This window comes from Spermophilus citellus, assembly GCF_964194105.1.
Source record: "Spermophilus citellus genome assembly, chromosome: 11".
In the NCBI taxonomy this organism is placed as follows: domain Eukaryota; kingdom Metazoa; phylum Chordata; class Mammalia; order Rodentia; family Sciuridae; genus Spermophilus; species Spermophilus citellus.
The window spans coordinates 53,786,063-53,809,072 of NC_138192.1; the positions used below are offsets into that span (position 1 = coordinate 53,786,063).

General features: G+C 35.9%; 1 protein-coding gene across 4 annotated transcripts in view; it reads left to right on the forward strand.

Moving 5' to 3' along the window:
- The window catches only part of MBD5 (methyl-CpG binding domain protein 5), a 193,124-nt gene that overhangs the window by 162,865 nt on the left and 7,249 nt on the right, over positions 1-23,010 (forward strand). For 2 of the 4 annotated variants that reach the window (XM_081261072.1, XM_081261073.1), the window contains 4 exons: positions 176-1,201; positions 2,783-2,991; positions 6,725-7,933; positions 18,789-18,901. In XM_081261072.1, coding sequence (XP_081117198.1) covers positions 176-1,201; positions 2,783-2,991; positions 6,725-7,933; positions 18,789-18,901 — 2,557 coding nt within the window. The remainder of the gene's footprint in view (positions 1-175; positions 1,202-2,782; positions 2,992-6,724; positions 7,934-18,788; positions 18,902-23,010) is intronic. The other 2 variants (XM_081261074.1, XM_081261075.1) reach the window with 2 other exon arrangements.

Genomic DNA, 23,010 nt, shown 5'->3' on the forward strand with positions numbered 1-23,010 from the left:
TTTAAAATGCCACACTTTTTTAACATGTTTATTTTTCCCAGTAAGAGATATAAAATCATCTCTGATACAGTTAATCTAGTTACAACCAATGAAGATGCCATGTAACAAATAAATTGAAATGTATCTTAATATCCATAATTACTAACAGGGTTTCTTTCTTTCTTTTGCATTTTAGGCAGTTCAGGCCCATCATCCTCCATAGCCATAGCTGGCACCAATCACCCCGCCATCACAAAGACAACATCTGTACTTCAAGATGGCGTCATCGTCACCACCGCAGCTGGAAACCCACTGCAGAGTCAGCTGCCCATTGGGAGTGATTTTCCTTTTGTTGGCCAGGAGCACGCACTTCATTTTCCACCCAACAGCACTTCAAACAACCATCTTCCACACCCCTTGAACCCCAGCCTCCTCAGTTCTCTACCTATCTCTTTGCCAGTGAATCAACAGCATCTCCTAAACCAGAATCTATTAAATATCCTCCAGCCTTCAGCAGGAGAAGGCAAGTCTGAGATCAACCTCCACCCTTTAGGTTTTCTCAACCCGAATGTAAACGCTGCTTTAGCTTTTCTCTCCCGTGACATGGATGGGCAGGTATTACAACCTGTTCACTTTCAGCTCTTAGCTGCTCTGCTTCAGAACCAAGCCCAAGCAGCTGCCATGCTTCCCCTGCCATCTCTCAATCTGACCATCTCAGATCTTTTGCAACAGCAAAATACCCCTTTACCCTCATTAACACAGATGACAGCCCCACCAGACCATTTGCCAAGCAATCAGTCAGACAACAGCCGAGCTGAGACCCTTTTAACCAGCCCCCTGGGGAACCCTTTACCAAGCTTTGCAGGCAGTGACACTACTTTTAACCCCCTGTTCCTCCCAGCTGTCACTGGGGCCTCAGGATTAATGGCCTTGAATCCCCAGCTGTTGGGAGGTGTTCTGAACTCGGCATCAGCCAACACCGCTAATCATCCAGAGGTTTCCATAGCAACCTCCTCCCAGGCAACCACTACCACAACCACTACATCATCAGCAGTGGCAGCACTGACTGTCTCAACACTTGGTGGGACAGCAGTGGTGTCAATGGCCGAAACATTGCTGAATATATCTAATAATGCTGGGAATACACCTGGTCCAGCTAAACTCAACAGTAACTCTGTGGTGCCACAGCTACTTAACCCTCTACTGGGGACAGGTCTGCTTGGTAAGTTAAATTTTTTCACAAATTTTTTAAAAAGAAACGTTTTTCTAATTCTATTTTCTCCTTTTTAAAAACTCCATTTTGTCACACTATTTTTTAAAATGTTTTTGTTATGTCACAGCTTAAGGAACTAAATATAACAACACCCCACATGACCATGGTTATACAAACATGAGAATGACTTTTTCCTTTTCCCTTGTTCTAGCAATACTAAATATTATTTTAATCTGCTTTCTCTTCTAATTCTGATGCCACCTAAACCTAACCTACCCATCATTCTCTTAAGCCAAGTAGCATCTTATTTTTCAAATAATAAAGCACAGGTACATCTTAAAAATAATTTTTATTTCAATTTTAGTTGGTGTGGCATCACAGGGTTAGTATGAGCAGCTGCACGGTGACTGGAAACAGCTTGAGGAAGTGTTTTCCAGGTGAACCCTAAATAAACAAATCTAAACACTTGTCCAGCAAAACATAAACAAGGCATAAAAACACTGAAAGCTAAAGTCTATCCAAGTTCAAGGAACAATCCCTCTAGCGGTTGCTAGATTTCCTCAGAATTATTCTTTTTAGACGTTTGTGGCTTAAAAACAAAGTCTTTCTTATGCATTGTCCTCTCTCAAAGAGTTAGAAAATGATGTTAAGCGTATTTAACTCTTGAATGCAGGTAACTATAATGTAAAACATAGGGATGGTGTCCATAAAGTCCAGAAGCATATGCAAATACACATGATGTGGTCAAGGCCATGTTCAGTGTGTAAAAAAAAATATGTTTCTAGATATTACGGACATCTTTAATAATAATAATTAGTTTTATCTGGCATAAATCATTGTAATTAAAAAATCTAAGTAGCATCACAAATCTACATATTTCAAGTTATAGGGGAATTTCTATGAAATTGTCCTCAAAATAATTTCAGTACTTTCAAAACAATTTTGAATATAAATTTAGTTATTAAATAATGCTAATTAATTATATGATAGTTATTTTAAAGATTGTGATAATGAATTATTTTGTTTTGTTAGTTTTCCTTACAATTTTAATTTTAGGTGACTTACCTTGTACTCCAAAACAAAAATGCATTTATCTAAACTAAATCTCTAATTTTATTTGGTGGTATTTATTTATGATTATGGCTGAATAATGAAATTTTATAAACAAGGCCTGATCAGACCCACTCATTTAAGTTATCTGATCAAGTATGTATGATTACTAAAATATTTTAGGACTAATTTCTACCTTTAATTATAGACATTCTCATAAAAAGAGAGCCAAGAAATCACATAACATTGACACTCAATATATAAGGATTAGTTAATGAATAGAGCAACTTCCAAGTAATCTTTGCATGATATAAAATCCAAAAACTAATTATGCAAGATAAAACTAAATAATAAAGCTACCCTTTCCTTACCACTTAGTAAGACTTTGAGAAGAAAAAAAAAGAAATGAAATGAAATGAATAAATGAATTACCCATTAAGTTCAGCTTCTAGTTTTGTTTTAGGAATTCTCAGGTACAAAGATAGGCATAGGATCTCTAAAGGATCACATTGACTTGTATTTATGTTTTTCAAACTGTAGGTGATATGTCATCAATAAACAATACTTTGAATAACCATCAACTGACTCATCTACAGTCGCTGTTAAACAACAATCAGATGCTTCCTCCAAATCAGCAACAACAGCAACTTCTCCAAGGGTACCAGAATCTCCAGGCCTTCCAAGGACAGTCCACTGTTCCTTGCCCAGCTAACAATAACCCCATGGCTTGTCTGTTTCAGAACTTCCAGGTATTCACCTTCCACTTTTGTAGAAACCAATGTCTGGGTTTGTTTAAATATTTACTTTGGGGGGAAAGAGTGAAAAAAAGTAGATTTTATACCTTTTTATATCTATTTACTGTTATTTCTCAATATTGAGTATTATTCAATAGGCCAGTCCGTTGTACAAAGGTAATTTTGTTTTATGTAGTAGTCTTTTTTGAAACTCCGAATGTTACTCTCTTAAACGCTTTTGTCTTTCTCCTTGCACTCTTGATTAGGACCCTCATCCTTATTAATATACCCACTGACCTCACTTCTCCAGGCTCAGCTTTCAGCCCTGATCCTGGGCTTCTGCCATATAGTCTTTTATTTCTACGAAGTAAATTAATCCCTGATAGATTAAGGGGTTTGATGGAAGAAGTACCACTAAATAAATATAAGAAGAAAATATATAAGATTTTAAATATATATATATATATATATATATATATATACACACACACACACACACACACATTTATGTGTGTGTGTGTGTGTGTGTGTGTGTGAGAGAGAGAGAGAGAGAGAGACAGAGACAGAGACAGAGAAGGCTCTGTAAGCAAAACAAAAAACCAAAAAGTCAAAAGAAAAAGAAGTAACAGAGCTGACTACATAAAACTTTTAAATCTCTGTATAATATCAAGGATATTCTGAACAAAATTAGACAACCAACTGGTAGAAAGATATTTATATAATATATACCAAAATTATTGACACCTGTAATATAGAAGGAACACCTATGAATCAAGAACAAAAAAGGATAATTGATTAGAAAAATGAACAATACATATAGATAATTCATAGAAAGTGAAATATAATTTATTAATAAAATACAAAAATAATAATCAAAGTTATACAAATTAAAATGCTGTGTCCACCAAAATGATGTATCTATTTCTGACAAGAGTGTGACGGAATTGATTTTCTCACTCTTTTGTTAGTCTGTTTGAAAGCAGGAGGGTAATTTGGCAGTATATAAAGTTTTTAAATACACATATCTCTGTGCCCAGAAGTTCAACTTTTATGTTTCCATTTAAGAGAAATCTTCAAATGTAAACAAAATGGTGTATACCAGAATTTTCATTACATGAATTAAGTATCCATCAGCAGGAAAATAGTTAAATGTGTTATAATATATCCATCTACCTAATAACTTAAAAGGTTAACTAGACTTAGACAATCCAATATGGAAAAAATCTGTAAGACTAAAGACTTCAATACTGCTCTATTGCCAAAACAGTACTACAGTAAAATTACATTCATTTTGAGTCAAAGGAAATGGAAGGAAGGAAGGGGAAAAGAAACTAGGTTTCCTTTACAATTCACCTACACAATTTTAACATATTAAAAAGTCTGCAAGGGCTGGGGATGTGACTCAGTGATAGAGTACTTGATTAGCATGCATGAAGTCCTAGGTTCAATTCCCACCCCCAAAAAATACACAAATAAAGTGTCTGCAAGGAGTGCTCCAGCACTGCTTACTTCTGAAAAAGGAATGGAATAGGAGTGGAGTAGGTGTTTGGGGTGCAGAACAGTGATGTAGAAAGCTTTTATCTCTTTTGACAATAATAAAATATTCACATGTATCTTGTATATAAAATAATTCAGAAAGGAGGAAGAAGTGTTCAACCATGTCACCACAAAAAGCAAGCAAGATAAAGCCTGAAGAGAATTCACTAGACTTAGCTATTAGTACTTAACCAGTGAGTTGGCAGAATGTAGTTTTGGTAGAGTAATGGGAGCAGGAACCAGATTGCCATAGATGGAATGGTGAATGGAATATTAGGTGTGTATTATGCCAGGCCCAGTGGCCTACACCTATAATCCCAGGTTCTTGGGCAGCTGAGGCAGGGAGGATCACAGGTTCAAAACAAGGGTAAAGTGCTAAGCAATTCAGTTTAAATAAAACACAAAATAGGGTTGGTGATGTTGCTCAGTGGTTGAGTGCCCCTGAGTTCAATCTCTAGTACCAAAAAAAAAAAAAAAGAGTGTAGATTACATTTTCAAAACCTTAACTATGCAAAACACAAAAGAAATAGGGTAATACTCCATGGGGAAACTTCAAATAGAACACAATTTTAAAATATGGAAGCCATGCACATGATTAAATGCCAAAGGAGAGAGCCACAAAAGTGAGAGACTGAGCATGAAGAGAAGGAATAACAAATGAGGCAAGATACCTGAGAGAGAGGGCTTAGCATCCAAAGCCTTAATGGAGAGCTTACCCACAGAGCACAGAAGGAGCCCCTCTTATCCTGGAAAGTAGGACAAGACAGAGGACAGGTATAGTTGCTGAGAAATGTGTGCTATCACAGAGCAGGGAGTATCAGAGGTATAAGAGAATATGAGAACTCTTATCTGGTGGGCTGCATGCTCTAAGTAAGGTCATTCACTAAGAATAATGCAGGAGATGGCATAGCCACTAGCCTGAAGAAGTAGAGGAAGATTTGAATAGTTGTGGAGAGTAAGAATGATATCTAATGAGAAGATCACAGGATTGAAGGGCAGCAGTGGCCCACAGTGGAGGTTGAAAGCCATAAATTCCTATCAACAAGGTATCCAGCACCCTCAGTGTAGATATAAGTAAAAGAGGCAGTTGAAATGATCCAAGATTGAGATTTTTATCTGGTAATAGACAAGAGGATAATAGCAAGAGAGTAGTTGATGTGTTGTTGGATCCAAGGTTGTAGTTTAGTTAGGAAGGGCACAGAAGCAGAAAGGGAGTGATCATTTCAGGGTAGGGGAGATCCAAAATATCAAGGGTCTGGAGGAGCAATTTTCAGATAGATGTTAATGAGATTAAAATAACCTTGAGGACTTTGTCAAACTGTACTCGTCCTTCCTGTTCTAAAATTCTAATGTACTCCTCTATAGGCATTCTCTCCCTTCACTCTCCCCAATTCAGAATCATTTCTGCAGTAAGCCATGGTCACATTGTCAGCATGGGGATATCTCTTAGCCAACAGCTTGATGAGGTTGAGGAGTTAGCATTATTAGCCCATCTGAAATCTTCAAAATATAGTGTCATATCATCAAAATATTTTATCATTAAGAAAGGAGTCTATTCACTTTCTTTATTTTATTATAGATTGTATTTCACTTAGTTAAACAGAATCATCAGTGAGTTAAAAATCAGTGAGCTAAAATTTTCAAAATCTGGTTCTTTTGGTTTGGTTACCTGTGACTTGTTACCCAAGATGCAAAGACCTTTAACCTCACAAAGTAAGTGGGTCATCATCTGAAAACATCTAGTGTCAACCACCTCAAGCTTAATTTTTCTAGAGAACATTAAAAAAGAAAGAAAATGTGTTAAATGATTTTAACCAAAGAAACAGTACTCAAACATGAACAATATGTAAGCTTTTCTATGTGGGGTGACTTTTTCTTTTAATTTTTAGTCTTGTTTATTATATTTCCTTTCTTGTTAGATCTGCTTATCTTTTTTATTTTTTATTTATTTTTTAGTTGTAGATGGGCACAACATGTTTATTTACTTCTTTTTCATGTGATGCTGAGGATAGAACCCAGTGCCTCACACATGTTAGGCAGGCACTATACCATCTGAGCTACAACCCCAGCCCAAGATCTGCTCATCTTTTTGATAAGCTTAAAATCATGGCCTTTCTCCTCAAGGCCTTTAAATATCTATCTCTCTCTCTCTCTCTCTCTCTCTCTCTCTCTCTCTCTCCACCTCTCACTGCTTCCTGTCCATTTCTTTAAGGTAAGAATGCAAGAAGATGCAGCTCTCCTAAACAAAAGAATAAGCACTCAGCCGGGGCTTACGGCACTTCCTGAGAATCCAAACACTACACTTCCACCTTTCCCAGATACACCCTGTGAGCTGCAACCAAGGATCGACCCAGCTCTTGGTCAGCAGGTGAAGGATGGACTCGTCCTGGGTGGCCAAGGTGATGCTTCTGTAGATGCCATTTACAAAGCAGTCGTTGATGCAGCCAGCAAAGGAATGCAAGTTGTCATCACCACTGCCGTCAACAGTACCACTCAGATCAGCCCTATTCCAGCTCTGAGTGCCATGAGTGCCTTCACTGCCTCAATTGGTGACCCATTAAACCTGTCCAGTGCTGTCAGTGCGGTCATTCATGGGCGGAACATGGGAGGTGTTGATCATGATGGCAGGCTGAGGAATGCAAGAGGGGCTCGGCTGCCCAAGAATCTAGACCATGGCAAAAACTCAAATGAAGGAGATGGGTTTGAGTATTTCAAGTCAGCTAGTTGTCACACATCCAAAAAACAGTGGGATGGGGAGCAAAGCCCCAGAGGAGAGAGAAACAGGTGGAAATATGAGGAATTTTTAGATCATCCAGGCCATATCCATAGTAGTCCTTGTCATGAAAGGCCCAACAATGTCTCTACACTGCCATTTTTGCCTGGGGAGCAGCACCCAATACTGTTACCACCAAGAAACTGTCAAGGGGATAAAATTTTGGAGGAAAATTTCAGGTATAATAACTACAAAAGAACTATGATGAGTTTTAAGGAGAGACTAGAGAACACTGTGGAAAGATGTGCGCACATTAATGGGAACAGACCTCGACAGAGTCGGGGATTTGGAGAGCTGCTAAGCACTGCAAAGCAAGACCTAGTCCTAGAGGAGCAGTCTCCGAGTTCCTCAAATAGTTTAGAAAGTTCTCTAGTCAAAGACTACATCCATTACAATGGAGACTTTAATGCCAAAAGCATTAATGGGTGTGTGCCTAGCCCTTCAGACGCTAAAAGCATCAGTAGTGAAGATGACCTAAGGAATCCAGACTCCCCCTCTTCAAATGAGTTGATACATTATAGACCAAGGACGTTCAACGTTGGTGACTTGGTCTGGGGCCAATTCAAAGGACTGACTTCTTGGCCTGGAAAATTAGTAAGAGAAGACGACGTTCACAATTCATGTCAGCAAAGCCCCGAGGAAGGGAAGGTATACCAATCTTTATCCATTGTCAAATACTAACCTTTGTTCAGATATCAATTATTGTTTTTTGTTATCATCACTTTGGATTCTTTGGATTTGAATTTAAGATTCTTCATGACTCATTGAGGTCTCACAAGCTTCTGGAGCATAAAATGAAGAGGGGATGGTTATAGTCACCAAAATGTCATATCAACAAGGGGTGAGTTGTGAAGTGTTTATAGATCCCCTTAGGCTTAGGGTGGATCTAGCCCAAGAATGAGATTTCCAGAATTTTGTCAACTCTGCCTTCCTTCCCTGCGTTTACCTATTTCTTTATTCCATAATCAGAGGAGGAAGGCAAGTGTCAATCACTGGGGAAAAAATGTGGTTAACTGGGGGAGGGTCTCTGAATATGGCAGAGGTAGGGGTCCTACTAGGCAACAGGAAGGTGAGGGAACAATGTCTCCTGCATGTGCTTACATGTGACACATAGGACTCAGCAAGGGTAAAAACTGGGTGGAGTTGCAGCAAGAAGCAGCAGGTAATGTCTGTGAGTTCAGAATGGTGTCTCCTTTCAGGAAAAGTTCTGGGCCTTTGTAACATACGGAAATGTTTAACCTCACAATCTGGTTCTACTTAACACAATCTGATCACATAAATTAAATGAAAACTCTCCATGAAACTACCATTCAATTTAGAAGAAATTAGTAGGAGTTTTCTTGTCTTTTCCCCTTTTACAAATGGTAAAATTGGCCCACTAGGCAAGAAATATGTGGAATGTTTAAAGCAGAAAAATTTATATTTGACCAGAAGGAAATAATTATACTCATTCTCCTCATATGATGAAAAAACATAATTTTTTTATCTTCTTAGGTAATAAAAATTACTCTTACAGGTATATATTATTCTGTTAAAGAGTATATTACATGAAGCTATTTTAATTCTGCCCAAACTTTCACTGGCACTTAGGTTTAATGGCAGGAAACCAAAAGCATTTCTGCCAGCACAATAAAGGATTGTCTTTCTTCAAAGAACCAGGAGGTCCTTAAACCCTTACTTGTAATGCCTAATATATACTTGTCAGGATACACTCTGGGAATAATGTTTCTAGGTTTGATAAGAAAATGAATTCCATACTCCTATTCTCAAAATATTTTATTCTCTGTACTTTCTGAGACCAGACAAGCATTCCTTGGGTTGATAAACCCAAATATTTTTGACAGTTTATTTAAGAAATAATTAGAAACAGCAAAAAATAGACTTTTATGATATAAATGGAATTGTTACATATACAAGATATAGTCAATGAACTGTTTTTCCATTTCTGTGCAAATGAACCAAGCCTCTTCATGTGCCATTTTATAAGAAGCTGAACTAGAAAAGAGATTATGGCTCTCCTACCCAGAAAACATCCTTCCTGTCCTAAGTGCTTTGTCTAAAAATCTTTCTTTTTTTTTTTTTTTTTTTGCCCTGGATGGAACAAAGGCATGTATTTTTAACACATTTCACATTGAACAATGATGCAAAGTCATTTTTTTATTAATCTGTTCTAAAATCCTGAGGATGAGTTATTCACTGATGTTCAAATTTCTTTTTTTAAAAAAAATCATATTTTAAGAGTACAAGAAGTTATTTTGCCTCACCTAAATAAGCAACTAGTTTTTATTCACTATAAAGAAATAGTAACTCTGGAAATCCAGATTCTTCTTCTTTATTTTAGGCAATAAATTCTTAAGAGGAGCATGACATTGTTTTTGAAAATTCAAATATTCCTCCTCCCATTGACTAACATTGCAATTTTGCATTCTCAGATTAAAACCTTGGTATCAAGATACAAGATACATTAAAAGAATTTTAGTAATTCAGAAAACCTAATTTAAAGCACACATTTTAAGATGAAAAACTGAAAACATGTAATAAAATATTAGTGATAACACATGAAATATTTATCATTAAAAAGCAAGATATAGCAGCCTTAAAAGCTCTCGGGCACTCAGCATCTTTAACAACCTCTAGTCTTTTCAGGATCCATCTCACTTTTGCACATAAAAAAGCAAACCACTACTTCACAACATTCTTTTTTATCCTTTGGTCCAAAAAACAAAGGAAGGACTTCCTCGGGCTTTATTTAATGATGCCCAGGGAACACAATGGTGCTAGTTTATAATACCAGAAAAAAAAATAAATTTCAACAGGCCTGTCTAACTGCAAGCCAGGAATCCTTTACTTGATGTATTAGTGACCCTGGTTAATCAAGAAAAGATTAAACTATTTCTGTGTAATACCAAAGCATGATCTATTTGAAAAAAGGTCTGTGGTAAAACATTATTTTTAATTTGCCCTCTTATCCAAGTGAATCAATTATGATGGAAATTTTATTTGCATAGAATTCCTTAATGCTCAGCAATGTTAGATAAATAAAGCCTTGTACATTAATAACTAGGCTTCTGCTTTTTAAAAGGTAAGCAGTGCCTTAAGTTCCCTTCTGTATACTAAAATGCCTGACATTTTAATAAAGTCTACAGAGAATGAGAGAGACTAATTCCATAAACAATTTATTTATTATAGTAAAACGTTATTAATTCCATCTTGCTGATGTGAAAAGTTGGCTCATTTCCCCTAGTGTTTATCTTTGAAGTTTTGAAAAGAATAGGTTTGCCAAACATTTTAAATAAACCTTCTTAGCCTCTTAGCTTTATACTATCTCTGTGTCCATCAAAGTAAATTAATCTAAGATCCTGTCAGATCCCACCAGATAAAAATCTATGTTAATTCAGGTTTTAAAATAGATTTATTATCCCTCCTTCCATTCCATAGCCTGTCATTTGTATTTTCAGTTATACCCTTCTTCTCAGCAAACTACCTCAAATTCTTTCTGGAAGCAGGCAAAGAAGAAAAAAAAGAACAATTAATTAACTTGATCACAGATTACTATTTGAAAGCGAGCTGGATCCCTCTCTAGTTTTCATGTTGCATGAGTGGTCTTTGGTCTAGGTGAGGCCAAGGGTATAGTTGAAGTACTGGAATCTTCCAAGACCTGAGATAGCCACCTTGTCTTTAAGTTCATAATTAGCAGACTCTTTGGTTGTTAGAAAAAAATGGCTTAGTCAGTTTATGACTTTGGAAAAGAATTTTTAAGCTTTGGTGGGTTAGTATATATAACAGAATAATAATGCATTAGAAATGTTCTGCGGTTTCTGAGGTGATTTCCTAAGCATCACACACTGCATGAACATAGTCTAGAGGGAACTTGTGTTGATAGAGCAGTGTGGTAGAAAGAGGCATGGACTTGGGCATTCTGAAGTGAGCTTTATCCAAACTCTGTCAGTTAAGTGACCCTGTGTGGAGTTATTACTCTCCCAAGGAGCTGCAACCTCCTTACCTCTCAAGTGGGTATATTAATTCTTACCTAGAATGCTATCTTTTAAGAATTAGATGAGATACCACAGCTAGATTGTCTAAGCAAACAAAAGTGGCTCAATAAAAATTAGACTCTTTATCCCTATTTTCTATGTCAGACAATATATTAATTTGGAAGCCACAGTGATGGGAATGAAGTAGTTGACCTCAGTTATTGTTGAAATTGTTCAAGACTATTTTATGTACAAATTGGCATCTGATTGTAAGTTAGTATTAGCTGTTAATTTCAAGCAAGAGTTCTACCTAGAAGCATTTTAAAGTACTCAATTTGTTGAGTGAACTTGAAAGTTCCTCTTCCCTCAATGTTTCCAAAAAATATCAACTCAGACTTCCTACCTTCCCTGCATATACAGACACCAATATCAATTAGTAGAGATGGTGGTCGACAGTCTATGAAAAGTTGGGCTGAATCACGTGTGTACTCCTATTCTAATACTGAAGCTATGCAACAGCACTGGAGGGTGTTGGGTGCCTCGTATTGTACTGTTTAGGAAGTGGCATCTCCTTACTAATGTTTTTCCCTTGGTTATCAGTTTGTAATAAAGTGTGTTATAGGATATAGTTATATTTGTTCTAAGTATACCTGTGCAAGTTTCTCTCTGAACCATGAACCTTTATCATTTTTGGTTTAGTCGCCAAAAATAGGACTTCAGTGCTATGCTCTAATGCATAGTCATGTCCAGAGACCTCTGCTTCCAGATCTTGGCATGGTGTTAGGGAATTCTTGGAAAGGAAAGTGGCTACCCTGGCATTTCACACATATGCCATGTTGGGTGAAGATTCTTAAGCCTATGCAACTATGGGAGGAAATGGAAATCTTTATGTACTTATTATTTCAGTAATTATTTTAAAATTTAAAAATGCTCATTTTCTAAAACATATTTCATAACTGTCATTGGCCACTTTTGATCTTACATGAACTAGCCTGAAAGGGTTGCCTCTCATGTAATAATAATCAAAACATGAAATTCTTGGATATTTTTTCAGCATAGATCATTGATTTCATTCTTTTTGAACATTTTCACATTGGTTTTCATGTTTCATTGTTCTTACAGCTGATGTGTATTCTGACCTGAGCCAAACTTGAGAAAGAATTTATTAACAGAGTGGTACCAAATTGTCTCTTTTCAATGGAATGTCTTTTCTTGGACATGTAGAGAAATACTTCTAATTTCCAGGAAAATGTCTATAAAAGGCATAGTGGGGCAGGCGCCCCATTCTTAGAATCACACTTGGGCTTTTTTTTTTTTTTTCACATGGTTGTATATGGCAGGTATCAATTAAAAATAGCTCTCTGAATATGCATTCAAAATTGACAAAATTCATTATTGTTAAAACTCATAATCAAATTTACTTGGGAGCAAGACACTTTCAGTACGCAAATTCAGCATCATACCTTTGACAGTGTGATGCATAAGCAAATATGGCTTCCCTCAGAGATTGGGCCTAGAGACCCACCTGGGGTGATGTGCCCTCCTTCAGAGTTTAAAAGTTTTACTTAGAAGAACATTCTTTCTGTGACTGATTCTCAGTGTTAACTAATTTTTTCCCTTGGTAATACAATACTCTTTTGAAAGTGTTCTTTGTTTATTCACTTTGCCTTATTCTTTAACTAAAACTGTTAGAAACTGGTCCTTTTTCTTTGTACCCAATCAAGGTCCGTAATATTTAAGTTGCATTTCAGCTGCTAGTGTGACAGGGAAAATCAGTGCTCTGTCAGCACCAGAGTCTCCTTGGAAAGGAAACAAAATAGTTTTTGGAAAGTAATAAGGTGTAAAATTCAGGCCAACAAAACCACTTCCTGATCAAAATTTGAAAGATAACAAGAATGAAGCACCAAGTAACATCAAGAAATGTGACTATTGGGGATAAAAGACTAAAGTGAGCAAAAAGCTTGAGTAAGACTGTGAACCATACTGTAGTGAATTGTAGAATATAGTGAACATTTTTCATCCTGAGCAAGATTAAACAGGAGTGGGAGGCCTGTCTCCCTTCACACAGGTAACTGAGATCTACTGCAGGGTTCACAAGCCTGACAGCACAATTTTCACATAGATAGCAGTAAATGGAATCTGAAGTCTAAGGCAAACGCATGTGACATGAACTTTTAAACACTGTTTTCTTAGAAATGGAGTTTATCCAAAACACATAATTCTGTTTATGTATTGTGGATTGACATGAGATCTGCTATCACATTTAGAGCACTTACTTTCCTCCTGTAATATAGTTCTGTAGCATTAAAAACACTGTTATCAAATGCAAAAAGGAGCCGGAGTGGTGGCACACACCTGTAATCCCAGTGGCTTGTGAGGCTGAGGCAAGAGGATCATGAGTTCAAAGACAGCCTCAACAACTTAGCAAAGGCCTAGGCAACACACCGAGACCCTATCTCTAAATAAAAAAATTTTTAAAAGGGCTGAGGATGTTGCTCAGTGCTTAAGAGCCCCTAGATTCAATCCCCAGTACCCACCACCACCACCCACCCACACACAAAAAAACACACACACACATACACAGAGGAAAGGAAGTACCGGATGTCTCAGATAGTACCACTGCCCAAAATTGTCATAGTGTGGACCTGGTTAGTTAATTTAAAAATGAAAAATCCTAAAAATTAGGATTCATTTAAGGGGTTTCTCCATGAACACTATCACTATTCATTTTGCTGTAAGATGAGGTTTATCCTTTCTGTGGAATCAACTTTTTTACATAAGTTACATATTATTTACTATCAATTCACATTATTTAAAAAAAGTTGAAATACTTCACTGAAGTTAGCAGGATTTTTTTCAGTTTAAAGATGTTATTTTTGAGATACACACTATCATTTTAAATATTTACTATTTAATAAACTTTTGATAATAATGAACTTGATAAATGCTTCCTATTTGTTGATTCAGATCTTTGTTTCCCAGAATTCAGCTAAAGTTGCATTTTTTAAATTTATTTTTTAGTTGTAGTTGGACATAATACCTCTATTTTATTTATTTTTATGTGGTGCTGAGGATTGAACCCAGGACCTCACATAAGGCAAGTGCTCTACTGCTGAGCCACAACCCCAGCCCTAACGTTGCATTTTGCCTATCCTATTGTTTACCTTAATTTTTTTTCTTTCAATTAATTTACTAATTTATTTATTCGTTCAATAAATATTTGTTGGCTATCTATGTACTAAGCACTATTCAGACCACTTTTAAATTTAAATATCTACTTTTAACCTAAGTTATCATATATGTGAAATCATAGGCATGATGTTATTTGTATTTTTCTAACATAAATTTACATAAATATATTACTATTAAAATGTTTGAAGATTTGTTCATATTCCACCTAAAATAATTTCGTATGTCACCAAGGCGAAGTACTTAGGTAAAAGCTGCTTTGGTATTTATGTATGTATGTATGTATGTATTAAATTTTCTTTTAGTTGTAGAACGACACAATACCTTCATTTTGTTTATTTAGTTTTTTTACATGATGCTGGGGATCGAACCTAGTGCTTCACGTGTCCTAGGCAAGTGTTCTACCAGTGAGTCACAACCCCAGCCCGTTGGTATTTATAAAGTACATCCATGTCGACAGTTTTAGATCTTCTCAATGACCCATAATGACGTGCATGATTATCCCCACTTGACCAAAGGAAGAACTGAAAACCAGAGAAGTAGCATTCCTAAGACACAAATTACTGACAGTTAAGGCAGACTCCAAACTCTGGTCTTCTAACTCTGAGCTTGTACTTTTTTCATTATACCATTGCCCCAACATTTGTAGAGATAGAGTGGGGAATGAAGACCGAAGGGGGAGCTGGAGGTCAGCTGTCTGGCCTATTGTGAAATCTGTCATGCAGCTTGTGCTCCATCCACTGACCTTTATGTGATGGCTTTGCCCCAGCACTAAGTATTAGTAAAGAAATCACAGAGTGGTATTATCAGGATTAAAGCCTGCAGGGAATTTTGACCTCATCTCTAGTTAACTGGGTCTATTCAAAAGTGATCTAGGATCATTGATCCAAGCTTTTCTAATATGTACTTTATACTTCATTTTAGAGTCTTGGTGGGTCTTTCTGAAAGGTTCCTATTTCCTTTTGTCATAGACTTTAAGTTACTTCTGAGATATACTACATGCTACTGTGCTGACCCCAAACCAAAATTAAATTTCCAAATGTTATTAGTGTGTACCTTCTGAACTAAATAAGCAACAAGAGAGATTCAGTCTTGTTCAGAAAAGCTCTCAATCTTCTACTAAACAATAGTGTCTGAGTATGACACTATGTCATGTGTGTTTCTAACGCCTCTGCACACACTCCAAGACTATATATGGAAGAATTATTAAACTTAAAGAATTAAAATGAGAGAAAGAAGAGTTTTTAAAAATAATAAACATGTATATTTAGACATGAGGTAGTATGTGACCTATAAATGCATCTAAATTACAAGTATCTTTTTCTAATTCTTAAATAGCACATGTGTAAAGAGGTCTATCATTATGACCATTAATACTAGCATCATTATTGTTAGGATGAAACTGTGGACAGATTATGACTAAAGAGAAATATAAAAAGTCCTCTCTCAATTTCTCACTAAAATAGGAATGAAATCATTTATGAAACTCTTCTAACTTATAAATGTATAAGAACCCAAGATTATAATTATAGGTAAAGGTATTACTTGCTTCTTCAATATAGGTTTTAGAAGAGTACTTTTGTATGTTTAACCTTTTCTAATGTTATACTTATGTATTTGATTTCCAGGTGCTTTTTTTGATTTACAAGTTAACTGAGTGATTAATAAGGGAATGTTCATTATATCATTAAACATGATTTCCATTTGATAAGAAATTGGATTTATTTTTTTCTCTGATACCATTTTGGGGGGAGTATTTTCAAAGAATTTCTTAAATATTGTTCAAGCATATAAATACTTCCCCCAGAAATCTCACACAGTCTTCATATATATTTCATGATACACATATATAAATCTGAAAGAAATAAAATAAACATTTTCCTCTGGATATGTATAATCTTGTCATAGCAGAAATGCACACCTTATTTATATTTAGTTTAAAATAGCACTGCCATTACCTCTTTTGAGGTCATTTAATCCTTTATAAATAATATAGTTCATTATGACAGTGCCTTAGTGTCTTGAGGTAGATATAAATGGATAAACTATAATAGAAATTAGTTTTGAAAAAAAATTACTGGAAAATTGTGCAAGCATAAAAAATTTGAAGATTGAGCAAGTTATCACCTAAATTTCTGTAAAACTGTAACTTGATTTAAATAGTTATGTTTTTTAGTGTGCATGTATGTTTTTTGTGTGTAACTTTATATAATTTATATACATAAAATGGTTGTATATTTCAATATATATTAGAGTTAGTCTGATGGAAAGAGGTTGAACCCTTTGGAGTCAGCTGAGTTTTAACTCTGGTCATACTACTTAAACTTATGGGTCTCATCTGCAAAATAAAAATAATATTAGTTTGCAGTATTATCATATTAAATGATAAAACAGTGCCTTTTACATAAAAATGCACAAGGAATGTTTTCACTGTCCCTTATTTCTTTAATTAAAAATAAAAATTGATAACTTTACAAAAATAGTTTTATACCTAACAGTTTTTTAAAATTCAGATCAATAGGGCAAGTTTTCATTGCTGTGTCTTTGTTTCTGCGGCCTCAATCCATTTTTGAGTTCTGTCATTACAATAGCTTGTATCTAATAGGACTTTTTTGTTACAGGAGAGCTTTCTTTCACCTAAAAGAAGTTTATTTAAAAATAAGTAGAATTAGTTTTTGATACATAAATGTAATGTGCACAGCATCTTTTATATTCCCTTCATGTGACTGAATGTAGGATAGAAACTCATTTCTAATGTGAAGTATAAAATATAAAAATGTAAAAATATATTGAGGAACTTTTATTTTATTTTGTTAAACAATAAATGGATACATTCAACTTACTTAAGCTTCTCTAGTCATCCAATAGGACATGTTTCTTTAAACAAAGTGTTATGGGAACACAATCCTGTCTTTTTGTAGCGCACAATGGATGGGTACCCCCAATGAACATGTATGTATAAGATATTTGTATTCATCAGGAAAAAGTACAAAAATATAAAAAGGAAACCATTCCCATTATTTGACTGTTTTTCTTTTCATTGACCAATTAGAAATGTTGGTCCTCAGACACGATAATGGAAACATTTTGTTAATCTAATAATAATTTCCTTGCTTATTAGTGTTTATTTTCTTAACCATGAGGCATTTTAATGAACTCTCAATTTTCATGTAAAGTGGACTGTGATGAGGAGGACAAACTGTGATTAAGAGACCGCTTGAAGCTGTGTTTACACAGCAAGCAATAGTGTTTCTACAGAGGCTGATTTATTTTATACATCAATAAAAATAGCAAAATTTTTAAAATGTATTTTTAAAAATTCATTAGTCACATACAGGTTTTCCTTTTTTTTTTTTGTTTTGTTTTTGGAGGGAGGTATGGCTTCAAGAACCATGAACCAGCGGGGCCTGGTGGCATGCTCCTGTAATCCCAGGGGCTCAGGAGGCTGAGGCAGGAGGATTGCGAGTTCAAAGCCAGTCTACAAAAGCGAGGTGCTAGGCAACTCAGTGAGACCCTGTCTCTAAATAAAACACAAAATAGGGCTGGGGATGTGGCTCAATGGTCGAGTGCCCCTGAGTTCAATTTCCAAGACCAAAAAAGAACCATGATCCAGATCAATGGGAGCATATAGCAAAGGCTGCATACAAACCCCCAGCCACTTTCTGTTGGCCACACTCTGCTGAGGTAGTAGACTTCACACAGACTGGCACTGATGCCACAGGACAGCAGCGGGGTCATGCCCATACAGTATTAGCAACACCCTCTTCCCACCTCAGCCTGGACTGTGGGTTGCCTATGGTCCTGCTGGTTCTGTGGCTTCTCAGAGCCTAAGCAATCCAGATAATAGCTGCTCCATGCCAGAATGTGCTCAATATGATGTCACATTTTAAAGCTCACTTCAAGTCTAGCAAGAAGGTAAGTGTTATTTTTCTCATCTTAAAGAGGAGGAAAAAAGACTCAAATTCCGACCTGTTGTCTCCAAAGGCCACCCTCTTCCCTAACCATAGCTCTTGTATTCCCTTTAGGGAATACTAATGCTCGGTGACTGAGCATCAGGAAGTGTGAAAGTGAATCAGAATTTTTTATTTGTATGATTTTGTGAATCGAAGGTTATTTAAATTCCAGGTTTTCTTCCCCAAACATTATTTTCAAAATGTTGACAATTTCAAAGCCAAACAGTCTTTCATTTCCATTGAGACTGCAGCTTAAAGCCACAGAATCAATCTCTAGTTGAACAAGGACAAAAAAATTGACAGGGCAGTGAAGGTCAAGGCTCCCTTCCCCCAGTGCAGCACCTGCTTGTACAACAAGAAAATAAAAACTGTGTTGAATGATTGCAGGTCTGGGTAATGTGGTTTGGTGTTCATACCTTCACTCAGGTGGAGCCGGAGAAGTTGAAGACACTAACAGAAGGTTTAGAAGCCTACAGCCGAGCCCGGAAAAGAAACAGAAAGTAAGCACTTTTGTTTCCCCAATTTGTTTTTCAAGGATATGATTTACTGATTTTTCTTCAAGGAAAAATGAAATCTCACTGATCTGGTCCATGTTGTAACCTGTGTAAGTGCAGTTTAATAGCTATCACCAAAGAGGACCATTTTAGACAGGCCAAATTAACCATTCCAAAAATTATATTGTTTCCTAACAATTTGTGTTTTCACTCTGTGTGGGATTTACTTCTTTATCAGCTCTTTCCCCACTCCCTCCATCTCCTTGCCTCTCATTTAGCGGGAAAGAAAATATGATTGATGTTTCTTTAAACAGCAATTAAATATGCTCCAGAAGTTTAGTTAGCTTATCCATTTGCAATTCAAATGCTTTGGTGGGGAGAATACACCCATTTGTACACATATAAAATATTTTGGCAGATTAGCTATTAGTCATAAAGATCCTAACTAATGATTTTTTATTGTGGCAGGGGTATGGACTTTAAAATAGGTTTTATTTGGAATTATAACAAGAAGTTGAACTTGGGCCATTATTTAATCAAGTTTTCCTGGATTTTTTTCTTGAGGAAAATGTAGTACAGATGAGAAGAAAATATTAGAAACCGTTTTTACTACAATACAATGTCTTATGTATAATAATTATTATTTCATATGAACTTAGAGAACTACAAATGCACTTCTGTTTATGTACATAAAGTTCTTATAATATATCATTGGCATACCTGTGCAGTTGCTATAAATCCCACATTATCAAACAACCTCGAATCTCATATTACTTTTTATTCACTTATGAAATGATCTTCACATCCTTCCCCCAAACATTTACACCTAGGCTGTCTTTTTGTATTGTATCATCATTTTAAAAGCATCACTTTAACTTATGTGTATATCAAGATTTATAAAATGGAGATTAGACTGATTAGTAGTATATCTTGCATAAAAGACTTAAATAATGATACCAATAATATCTACTAAAGGGCATGCTCTTGCCCTTTGTGGTGTTTTCAGTAATTCTTCTCAGCGGCACAGTTATAGAAGTCAATAAATCTTGGAGAGACTCCTCATCTCAATAGACTGTCTCATAAAAAGACAACAACCACAGGGTAACTCCTGTGTTCTTGTGTGCATACTCTTTGGAAGGCAGCACTTGGGCATTGGTTATTGTGAGGGCTGAGTAAACTGTCAGATAAATGTCGTACATGTCCAATGAAGATCATAGAAATCCAGGTCCCCTTCTGCTCTAACTAAAGTGGTACATCTCTTCAGAGGTTAGGGTAAGTTAAGGCCAAAAAAATTAATAGCAGTTCTGCATGAAAGGAAGGAAGTTGCAAAACAGTCACATCACAAATTTTTAGTGGGCCAGTTGCTATAGAATATTCAATAGTACATATTTTTTTGGTGTAAAGATCCCCAAAATATTTCCACAGTGAAGAGCATGCCAGTTATTTGGATTATAGGCAAAATAGAGTTTATAACACAGAAATGAAATAATGCCTCCAAATATTTGGATACACTGCCTTGAAATGAATTTCTTTTGCCCATATATTTGCTGTTAATCAGTTTCTAAAATGTAATGAGTAACAAACAAAGCACAACTTTAAAATCATTTCTTTACAACCAGTTTATTATGTGTGGTGAATTAATATGGGCACTATCTGAGGGAATTCTCCTGATCATAACCAAAAACTTAGATTACATGTTGAAGAGGCAGAAAGAAAAAATATGAAGTAAATATTAGTAAAAAGCAGCTTTGTTGATCATACTATTATCTAACCAGTCTGACTTACCTTGTAGATACCCAGTAGAATACATTTTGCACATATAATTTCAAATCCATGATTTTTTTTCCTCCCAGTCACAAGATAGAACAGAATTACTGAGCCTATTTACAAATGAGGACACTCAGACCCAGATATCTTAAATAATTAGTTAAAAGTTACATAACTGATAAATGATACATTAAACTAAATAATTTATTTATTCCCAATTTAAGGAGACTAATTTAGAAAAAAAAATATCTGCCTGTGCCAGGCATACTGCTACTCCAGTCCCTGGAGCTCACTTCTAAGTAAAAGAACAGATACAGAAACAAATAAAATGTGAAGATAGCAACGATAGCAAGATATATAATGTATTTGGGGATCATAGAGAAATGGCATTAAACCCAGGTAAAGAAAGGTTTCTAGAAATGATATCTGAAGCAAGCCTTACACTCCCATAGGTTTGTAATGATTTCAATAATATCTATTAAAGGAAACCAGACCAAAATGGGGGGTGGAGTGGATAGTGTTTAGATAAGAACAGCACTTGGATTTGTAGGAAAGTATCAGATAGGAAGTTATAAGAGATGTGGCCTGGGGTGTAAGCAGGAATCAGATCATGAAGGGCTTAGAAACAGCCAGTAAGATCTTTATCTTATTGGAAGTGCCTGAAGGGCTCAGATGGTTGGATTTTCACTTCAGATATGGATGTGGAAGAGAACAAATTTTAAGAAAACAGTATTGGAGACAGGGAAATCATCTAGGAGCTCATGCCAGAAGACAAGGGAGGAAGAGGACCCAAACCAAGAGGTGGGTAATGAGAATGGATGAGAATGAGGGTGGCCAAGAAATATTGAGGAGGTAAAATTGACAGAGCATGGTGATTGATCACAATGTGAAAGAGGCCAAACAATCAAGGACAGCTGTCAGGTTTTTAGCTTGGGTGACTTGATGGTGGTGGAAACACTGACTGGTGTGGGAAGTACAGGGGAAAACTGATGAGTGCAGTTTGGGGAGCCTGTGGACTGGACTCACAATCCTGAAACTAGGAGAAGTGGTACTTGACAATGTGAAATAGCTGTAGTCGCACAGAGATACTTTGATCACTTGACAAATTGTGGGCTAAGTATTGAATGCTGGAAAAAACTGAACACTTAACAGAGAGAACAAAGAAGATGGGAGGAGGAGAGGAGAATCAGGGGAAGTGGGTAAGGTCTTAGAAGACAAAGATTGAAAAATTCCTGGATGATAAAATGATGGACAGAAGTCCAGTAAGACAAGAACTGAATATCTCCATTGTTGGGCAGTTTGGAGACCACTTGTGGCCATACAGAGCAGTCTCCAGTATAGTGATGGGGGAACAAAGTACTCCTGGTTGAGGAGAGAACAAGAATAAGAAAGTAGAGGAGCAGATAGAGGCTATTTGCACTCATTTCTACACATGTAAAAAATTCTTGGAAAAGAACAATGAAGAATCTTTCAGATGACAAAGATTTCACTGCTTTGGTAGAATGAGAAGAAAAGAGGAACCGTCTAAGAAAGGAAGGTGGTGTTTGGAACAAGAGGGTTAAGAGGTTGGTTTTGACCTGGGTTCAGATCCTATTCTGTGACCTCATAGCCGTGTGCCTTTGGGGATGTTGCTTGATCTCTTGAAGTCTAAATTCTTCATTTCTAAAACAGGAATATTACTTCCTATCTTGGGTTTGTTATAATATCCTTACCACAGTAGTTGGCTAATGATATTTAGTAAATGGCTATTTTTATTATAAAGAAACAAAAATATTTTTGCCAGTTGAAACATTCTAGCACTGTATTAGATATTTAGAACTTTATGTAGTTTTTGTTTTGTTTTTTGTACTGGGGATTGAACCCATAGGCACTTAAACACTGAGCCACATCCCAGCACCTCCCTCCCCTCACCTTTTAAAAGATCACTTATCTTTTATTACCATAATTCCTTAACAATGTTGAAATTGGGCCTAGCCTGTTTTTATATTTTATTTAGAGACAGGGACTTGCTAGAATTCATAATCCTCCTGCCTCAGCCTCCTGAGCAGCTGGGATTACAGGCTTGCACCTGGCTCATGTAGTTGTTTGAATCCTTAAGATCTATCTTAATCCAAACTATACAATAAATAAATATCTTCAAACAGATGTACTAATTGCATCCTAATCATATAATTAGTATAAAATGTTTATATAAAACATTATTCTGGGAATTTTGTACTTAAAAACATATAGCTTTATAAAAGAAAATTTTCATATCTTTTAGCTGTTATAGTTTTCATTTAAATGAGGATCAAATCTTCTCTCAATATGTACAATTTTTTGATAGCCTGATATTTTATGAAGCTGCA